This window comes from Saccostrea echinata, unplaced genomic scaffold, assembly GCF_033153115.1.
Source record: "Saccostrea echinata isolate AGI-Se365-2 ecotype Australia unplaced genomic scaffold, CSIRO_AGI_Sech_v1 ptg000033l, whole genome shotgun sequence".
Taxonomy (NCBI): Eukaryota; Metazoa; Mollusca; class Bivalvia; order Ostreida; family Ostreidae; genus Saccostrea; species Saccostrea echinata.
The window spans coordinates 26453443-26463394 of NW_026889782.1; the positions used below are offsets into that span (position 1 = coordinate 26453443).

Genomic DNA, 9952 nt, shown 5'->3' on the forward strand with positions numbered 1-9952 from the left:
ATTACAACAGCGCCTCTAGCGGCGCGAGGGGGAGATAAGCTGTTGGCGGACCCTATTAAACTTAAGTTGTATTTTTATATTTTACTCATTATTACATGTTGTACTATAACTGTTGTAGAACTTTTTTTTCTGTTAATTATTTGAACGGGTAAACCGTTATTTTTTTATTTGATTCTGTTCGTTTGGAACAGAATCTGTTCCTACGTTGGTATAAAAAGCCGGGTTTTTTTGTTCAATCCCTATTCACGTTCATATACTAATATGACGTATGTCTACTTTTGGCTAGATTTTTATCTGAATTCTTATATCAAAATAATTATCTGCTAAATTGTCATCAGCTGATAAATCACATTTTGTATTCAGAATGATTTTGGTAGAAGTCCTAGAAGATTAGTATTTTTGATAAGGGGAGAATTTTTTATTTGTGGTTAACCTGTCAGTCTTAATGTTTGAGGTCTATCAATAAACCATCATCTCAAGTAATTTCATCACTTTTTGGTTTTAATATTGCTAGAGTGCATATTATATAAATGTGTGACTTAGTATTTTACAAGGGTTGAGGTAATAATGTCCTTCTGTATGCCGTTTCATTTTTTTTTAGATAGTCAGTAAGTGCTATTCATAAACATTTATTGGTTTAAAATTGGGATAGCCATTGAATGCTATCACAAAACATATTTTTCAGGAATAAAGAACTATATTACTGGTTAATGCTTATGTGGAATTTCAGTTCCGTTATATATGCTATATCTTTCGCTATACATTATTTAAGTAGAATATGATATCAGTGAAATTTCACGGATGGCTTCTAATTCATTTTTCTGTAGAAATTAAAAAAAAGTTAATTTCTTTTTAAAATGCATATTTTTTGTCTTTTGATGATGAGCACATATAAATAATTCACATGCCCTTCCAAGTCTTCAAAAAATTTCCAATCATATTAACAAGCTTGAAATGAATATTGCTACACAAAGAAATTTCAATTCCAAGCTTTGATGATTTAAAGCAATTGGACTGAGCTGAGGGAAATACTGAAAATAGTTTAGGCAAAAAAAAATATTATAATCAAAATTTTCTCAGGCACCGCCGCTTCAGTCAAACACTTGTCGCATTGATTTTTTTTATTGACAGGGGATGCTTACACCTCCATGACTCTTGATTCAACCTGCCATATTTTTTCAGGAAATTACAGGAATTCAACGCTTTGAAAAAGAAAATCTACAGGCTATCGAAATGGCACAGTGAACTTTTTTCATGCATTTCGTGATGAAAAGCAATCTGTCCATTTTAATTGCTAGCGCTCTCGAGTGCTAGCAACTACGTTAATCTATATTTCTGGAATATTCATGCTAGACTTCACGTGGGGCATTCTGGGAAAACTACTAGTAGTATAAGCAGCCTGGATGGCTGGGTCAACTGAGTGCACTTTTTGTCCCCTCAATGTAGGATATGGCTGGTTCAATCTAGTACACACCCTGGAAAAACCCATGAGGAAAGTCGTGTGCAAAAGGGGGTACGTTTAATCTACGTTTGTGTGTAAAAATCGCTGAGTCAGTAATACATAGGCAATACACACAAAAACTTGGCATCGATTCAAATCACAGCTAGGTATGCATTGTGACGTCATGTGTCATTCACACAGAGCAAGCCTCTCTCTATTTTCTGAAAACCGAATAAAAACAATAACAAAGAAAAAGTTTGTAAGATGATTTATTCAAAGTAAAAAAAAATGTACATAATTTTTACTTTTTCTTCTGGAGTTTCATGGGCTGTTTCTTCTCCGTCTGGATTGTAGTAATAGTAGCAGGAAGTTTCCTCTTGTTGTTAGCCTGAATTTTATCCTGGTGACTGGTCTTATGTTCCTGATGGATGATCTTGTTTTCTTGAGCCATTTTCTCCACTTTTTCGACTTCTTTGACAAATTCCATACTGTCATCTGTACACTGATGGGCCTAATATCCAAAATTTCCACACTTGTAGCATAAGTTCTGTTTTTTTCTGGGACAGTCCGGAGCCCAATGTCCAAGCTATTTACATATAAAACATGGGTCTGTCTGTTTACTTTTCTTGGCAGCTCCTGCGTCTTCATTTTTCTGGTAGGAGGTCCCTCTCATTTTTTCTTCCATTCTAGCGACTTTAACTTCTAATCGGGACAATTTCCCACGTATCAAACAAAATTCACTAGTGTTATACTCTTTCAGCTGAGTCAGCATGTTGACAATGCCATCCAGAGTGTATGTCTTGTATAGATACATGTTTTGGAGAACAGGGGTATACATAAGAAAACATTTCTGGTCATTTCTTCACAATTGACTATCATGTCAACACATAAACACACTCACTCTTTGGTGTTGGAAGGGTATGATTTTTTAATGCGATGTATAGAGAAAAATCAAGAAGCTTTACCCCCGGAGGCGGAACCAGTGTTCCAGAGAGCGACGACCATCATAGAAAACACTCAGGACTTGTGGTTACAATGCCTGGCTTTATTACATCATCTGACATTGGGGAGACTAGCGATTATACATTTCCTTTGTCAACGGATCAAAAAGACTCTACCAGAAAAAAATGTACGGTATGAAAATGAGCGAATATTTAGGAAAACCGTACAGTTTCCTATGTCATCCCGAAGGGAGCAAAGTATTTGTACTCTGGAAGGAAATAGAAACGGTAGAGAAAATATGCATCCAATACGGGATGAAATATGTAGAAATTTCAGAAATGCTAAAAGGCACAAGTGTGTAACTTTTGATACCAGCCTCAATGAAATTTATCATTTACCACCCGAAGATCGAAAAAGTCCATGGATGGCTATAGAAGCAGATCGATTACGAATTCAGAGGAGAATTCGACAGTTTGAACAATTATTAAAGAAAAAATAAAATCAAGATTGAACACACAATAAGTCTTTGTTATTATTTCTATATAAATATGACGCCATCTTGTGCCCTTTTTTAGACGCTGAGATTTTTTTTTTGTTTAGTAAGAAAAAAATCTATGCCCATTTCAATTAAAGTAGATATAGATTAATTTTAAACTAATCCGATTCTGTTTTATCTCAAAATCTTTCAGGATTCCTAAAAAAATCATGCCTATGTGTATAGAATGCTGTGTCTTGTAATAAGACGCTGTGTTTTATCAATATTGTTATTTATAAAACATCTAGACATTCCCACTGGAAATAAAGTGGATTCAGATTGTTTTTCAACTAAACTGATTTTATTTATTTACAAATTTCAGTCAGAAAACCGACTCTGGCTATATTTTTACACTTGAAACCATTCCTTTGATTTAAAAACAGCATCAACACTTTTCCCTAGGTTTAATCTCATTGTATAGATTAAGTTTTCCTTGTATCACACTTTAAAAAGGGTTAAAATACTTATTTTATGTATTCAGGTGACCCGATTTTAGCCCTTCGGTTCAACATCAATGCTTCTTTTCTAGACGACAGATAAATGTCATGCATCAAAAATACTGTGAAATCATGCCTGAAACTTACCTTCATCTTATGGCTAAGATGTTTGAAAGTATTTCTAATCCCATAATAAGTTATTCACTCCAATGTATAGATTATGAAGCACAAAATAACACAATTTGACGTCGCCATGATTTTTTTAGCTCTCGCTTTAGGGTGCTCTCTTTTACGCTCGCGCTTTATGCATAAATACGGCAGCTTGACAGAGCTCTGTGTCATTCGTTAGTATCAGTTTTCCTGACACGCCACGATGGCTGAGGACGATGTCCAGAATTTCTACATCATACCAGGGGTAGAGATCGAAAATGTTTGGATAGTGAGAGACGTAGCCACCGGCAGGGCGTTAACTCGCTGGCCGATAGCTACCCTGGGCCTAGCCAGTGACCTGATAAGGGGGAGGAGACGACGAAGACGACAAAGAAGAAGAAGACGAAGATCGCCGTCTAACAGTGATGATAATGACCAGCCAAGGAGAAGGAGGAGGACAGAATCACCACCACCACCAGCTTCGTATTCGGCCCCTCTGAGTAGTCCGGAACTACTCGAGGACACCCCGAGAAGCCCGTCCCCTCCAAGAAGACCACCTACTCCTACCTGGTCACCCAGTCATCCCCCGGGAGCAGCTGCTGGACAGTGGGATTCCTCCGTAGATTCGGATTGGACCCCTCCCGTAAACGATTGGGCTGGACAGGGGGATTCGTCATCCGTTGATTCGGATTGGTCTCCTCCCGTCAACGATGACTGGGCACCCTCCCCGGAGCTGGCTAGACCATCACCACCACCACCCTCCCCGGAGCTGGCACCGCCACCACCCCCGACCCCGGAGATGTCACCAGGTGTGAGTACTACGGGGTTAATTCCTAGATGGGGGATTCAAGTAGCGGCAGGCAGGCTGGATTCCTGTGTAGTTTGCTTGGAGGAGGATCGGATGTCCAATTACATCTGCTGCCAGTGTCGCTGTCGACCGGCTTGTTTTGAGTGTTCAGCTGTGCTGGTACAGATGAACCAATGCTGTCCTCTTTGTCGACGCAGGCGTTCGAGATATGCAGCACCTCGCGGGCGAGGATTGAGACCACCTCCTCCAAGACAGTCATCTCTACCCCCACCCGGAAGGCCGGACTTTGTTGAGCCGTTGACCGGTAACCAGCGACCTCCACTCTCAGGCAGAACAGAGTTCCGCGGCAGAGGCAGAGGTAGAGGCAGGCCTCTCAGGGAGTAAACCCCTGATAAAAAAAAATCAACCAACGGCCCTTTTAAGGGCCACTTTAATGATTCGAAAAGATACCTCATTCAAGGTTATAGAAACGTATAAACGGCCCTTTAAGGGCCACTTTAATGATTCGAAAAGATACCTATAAAACATTCAAGGTTATAGAAACGTATAAACACCAGGTCACTGTTTTTTTTTTTTTTTTTTTTTTTTTATAACACAGTCAATCTTTATAACACACACAGTCAATGTTTATGAAGAATGTACACTTGTTTTTGATAAGTCTTTACAAATTGTTCAATATATTGTCTATAATGAGTCCAATTCCCTCCTGCTAAACCACATCCTATTTTATAAGGAAAGGCATAAGTCTGGTAAGGTAAAGTTCCCAATTCTTGTAAACAAGCTTGAAACCATTTTTCTCTATTTTCTGGTGTATCTTGATAATAAGGTAGGCGATTATAATGTCCTGTTCCGTAATCCCATTGAGCTAACAGACAAATGACTACGGGTTTTTGTAAAGAAAACACTTTAAGGGTGCCTGGAATTCCTCTATCTTCTTCTAGGGCTAAATTTCTAGACCTTAAAGGTCTGCGGGTAGCATATAGATTAGCTTTGGGGTATTTCATAGCTATACTTTGACTCATGAACATATCTATATCTTCTTCTTCTCTCACATCATGGATGACAAATGCCCAATTAATGGCTACTGGATAATCTCTGAATGGGTTCTTTGGGTCATGGATCTTCTCATTTTCTCCCAAGTAAACATTACCCTTTTCTTCTTCTTCCAGAGTTTTCACTTCTATTCTCCTTCGAGGACTGGAATGTTCTTCTTCCATATGCATGATCAATCTTTTTTTCTAATAACTGTTTTTTCTCCTCATCTATATCCATTGTCTCTATTTTTTTCTAATAACTGTTGTTTCTCCTCATCTATATCCATAGGCTCTGGGTTTTTTTCCAAACTGACTTTGACTCATGGTTAGGGTCAACTGATCATGATCATCTATACACCTTGTATTTATACCCTCAGGGGTGGTGTGCAAAAAATAAATGTTTTACCTACGTTTTTATTGAGACAGTACTGTGTACGTTTTGTTTACGTTATGCTGAGTCAGTCAATACACAAACCTTATATTATGACGTCATACTTGGCAGTGATTCACAGTCTAGGCAAAAAAACCACACACACACACAAAAGCTCAATGTTAATGGATTTATTCAAGTAAATCTACAATCTCTTGGAATTAATTCTTTGTTTCTCATTTCAGGTTTTAAAGTCCCATATTCTTCATAGTTGCCACCTTGCCTATAAAATGTTCTTTCTAATTCTGGTGTGCTGTGAGACATATCAAAACAGGTTAACCCATGAATGATTTTGTACATGTCTCTCTCATTGGTCCAGTGTTTCATTTGAATGAATCCTCTCACATGATGAAGTTTTCCTGTTTCTGGATGCATTTCTTTTTGTAAGATCAAGTATTGACAATCACTTCTAATGATTTGATCTATATCTTCCTGGTGACCTCCAGTTAAATTAAATATCCAATTAGCAGCTCTTCTAAATCTCTCCTTTTTAAATTTAGCAATATAATGATTGCCTGGATCTTCTTTATGTTTGTTCTCATAATGAGTTTTAATGTCTTTCAACAATTGACTTCTGATTTCCATGATTAATCCTTCTGTCAGACTCATGTTTGAAAAAATGATTTTTTTGGGGGGTGACACTTTTTTATATAGATAACAATTCAAGATATTTTAAAATTATTTTTATTCAGATTCTACAATGATTCTTTCTCTTGGTTTAGAATCCTGTGTCAATCTTTTCTTTTTTTCTCAAAATACTTGTTTGACACATCTTGCTTCTTCTGCAGTCAGAGGTCTTTCAGGATAATCTTTTTTTTGGTAATAAATGGGTATATTCTTCTTCTGCACTCAAGGGTCTTTTAATGTAATCTCTCACATCATTAAGAACACCCTTTTCTGGACATAATTGATTGTATTTTTCATGAGAAATGATTTCAATAGTCCCATCCTCATGTTTTTGAATTGGTATACCTCTATCCACATCTTCCTCTCTTAGAACTCTCTTTCCAAATTGAATTTTACTCTTTTCTTTACTAGACGTGTTTCCCATGGTTAAGACAAATCAATAACTGATATATTTTTCATTTTACACCTTGTATTTCTACCTTTTTTCTATCTATATTTAGTAGTATTTTTTATTTTAAAAGAACAAGAACAGATTTTTTTTTCTTTATTGATAACAATAACAACAACAACAACAATTACAATACATTTTGATAGAAACACTGACAAGTTTGTCCATGACCCGTAGGTCTTTTATGATAAGTGTCTTTAAACCATTGAGCTACATAATGATCTCTTTGTAAAGCTGTACTATGGTCAAAGGGGAATAACCACTCATCTGCGGTTTTTCTCTTCTTGTGTCTTTGATGTAAATAATACACGCAATATTGTCCACATATATCTGTATTCCAATCTTGATATCGGTACGGATTAAAAATCCATTGGTGAGCATGACGATGGATAAAATCTTGAATTTCTTTTTGTAAGGGAGGAAATCCATAAGAGTCAAAATATTCGATGACTGGACTGGACAAATACAAACATACCCAATGTTCTCCAGGTTTATCTTGAGGATCCGTATTCACCACAATGGCTTTTTCTTGAGGTCTTAATTGATCCGGTAATAAATCTAAAGGGTACACTCCACCAAAATTACTCTTTAATTCTCTGGATAAGACTTCTTTTAACTGTCCTGTATCCATTAATAATCAATACTGACTTCTCTCTGTTTGTTAATTTCTAACAGATTATCGAATTCTGCATATACCACACAATTTAAGGTGTTCACCGTATTGTTCGTAAATTGGACTTCTACTCTCAGATTTCCGGTTTCTGTGATATGGAATTTATCCGATTGCGCTTCTTGATCTTTCGTGAAATCCCAGCCCCATAAAGTGTACCAGTTTTTATACTCTTCTAGGGTGATGTCCGGGGCCCAATCTTCTCCTAATTTTCCCAGTGCTTGATATAAACTCAGATAAGATCTCAGATATAAATCTTCATTGAAATTAGGTTCGAAACAACGAGTACTCATGGTCTCTCCGTTGATACTGACATCTAATTTCTTAATTCCCACGTTTTGGAAATGAAACGGATTTTTAGTTTTATCTCCGTTAAAAGCCGCATTGTCCACAAAGCCTAAAATGATGTGTTTAGGCATCTGGCCTTGAAACAGATGATCCGTGATTTTAGATTGAGTTCCTGTGGGTATGGTAAAGGTTTTCACTTCGACTCTTCTCAAAGGATATATAGCTCTGTGAGTGTTCAAACCTTGATTAATACCATTCATCATGACGGCCGTGGGTTTGACTAGATCATGCTCAATATTTTGACTTTTCCCGTACTTCCTGCTTTGATCATCATACAGAACTGAGGTTTAGCTCGATTAAATCTCAAACGGACGTCTACTCCATTGGGTAAAAATCGGTCTTGTTGAAATAAATCCAGATGTAAACGATCATACAAGGTTATTTTCTTACTATCATTTATAGCCTGGTGACGTTTTCTAAATCCTTCGTTTTTAGAATTGGCCGGTAACTCTGGGATGATAGGTTGGTTAATGGTCACAGTATCAGCACCACCATCTTGACCTGGGGTTACATCAAATGTCTTATTTTGAGCCACTCCAAGGTCTGCTACCCCTACTTCATCCATGTGCCCTGCTGTATCTTTTTCCCACAGACTACAAGCTCTCATCTGTGTCATTAAAGTTCTGGGTTTGTAAGAAAGTAATTTCTCCAGATAAGCTTTGTAAGGATAAGTATCGGTTCCAGGAGTCACTATTTTTCCATTGACACTGAGATCGATTTCCGTAAACAAGGAATGGAAGATATAATTCACCGGGGCGCAAGTACTGCCAGCTCCAGTCAGATTAGTACCATCATCTTTGGTAAATTTACACACTATTTGAACATACGTTTGAGATAAATCCAGATATTGATCTCCTTGTCCATTAATTTCAAATTCAATAGGAGCCGTATCCAAATCTAAAGTACTGGAAATGGGGTAATATTCTTCCCATTTGGAGTCTTCTAAAGCAATATTAGTTGGGGGACTTGGAACAATTCTAAATTGTTCATCCCACACGCACAGGAATCTGGTTGCAACATGATGTGTCTACTAGGATTGATTTTTCACAAATGAAGGTCAATATCACTCGACTCCTCTATTTATAGTGTTAATCAAAGATATCTAAACCCCTTTTTTTCTTCTTGGGAATATTGCCTCCTTGATTTTTTCCTTTTCTCTTAGGACCTCCTCGGGCTAACACAGGTGTCTTTTTTCTTCTTTTCTTACTACCTCCTAGATTCATTCTTTGTTTCAGGGCTTGTACTCCGTGAGTTTTGACAGCGTCTTTTAAAGATCTCTTATTTTCTAACACATCTAACCCAGTTCTAGCAGCAGCAGTCAAGGCATGTTTAGCTTCTGTTTTCAGTAAATCTCTAAAAACTCCTCTTCCTCTCTGTCTTCTTCTTTTTCTTCTCCCTTTACCTTTTTGACCTTTCTTATTCATCTTTTTAAAAGCTAAACTTCCTCCTATATTGAGAGCAAATAAGCCTGTATTTTTAACGGCATTGAGTCCATGAGTTAAAAGAGCATTTTTGGTATTTCTCTTTTTTAGGTCACCTGAGTCACTCAGGTGACCTATTGCTATCCGTTTTTGTCCGTCGTCGTGCGTCGTCCATCGTGCGTCGTGCGTTAACATTTAAACATTTTCAGCTTTTTCTCTGAAACCGCTCAACCAATTTTAACCAATTTTGGCATATAGCATCTGTGGGTGAAGGGGGACAAAAATTGTGAATTTCATGGTCCCTGCCCCCCTGGGGCCTGAGGGGTGGGGCTAAAACCATCAAAATTTTTGCAATCTTTAAAAATCTTCTTCTTTACTCCTGGACATCAAGCAGTCAAACTGTTGACATGATTGTAATTAGCATTGCGCCCTCTACCTAAATTGTGAAATTCATGGCCCCGGGGTCAGGGGTTCTGGTGCGAGGGCGGGGCTATATAGATCATATAGTGAAAGTGCATTATTTCTTTGAAAATCTTCTTCTCAGCTCCTGGGTATTATTGAAACAAATTGAATAGATAGTTATGATAAGCAGGAGTGACTCTACCAAAATTGTGAAATTCATGGCCCCAGGGTCAAGGGTTCTGGTGCTAGGGTGGGGTTA

The 9952-nt window shown here is 37.6% G+C and overlaps 1 protein-coding gene across 1 annotated transcript; it reads right to left on the reverse strand.

Moving 5' to 3' along the window:
* Nucleotides 1-7482: 7482 nt before the first annotated feature.
* On the reverse strand, nt 7483-8070 carry LOC133198335 (uncharacterized protein F54H12.2-like). Its single transcript, XM_061334440.1, has one exon. The coding sequence runs from the start codon at nt 8068-8070 to the stop codon at nt 7483-7485; it is 588 nt and encodes a 195-aa protein (XP_061190424.1).
* Nucleotides 8071-9952: the final 1882 nt, after the last annotated feature.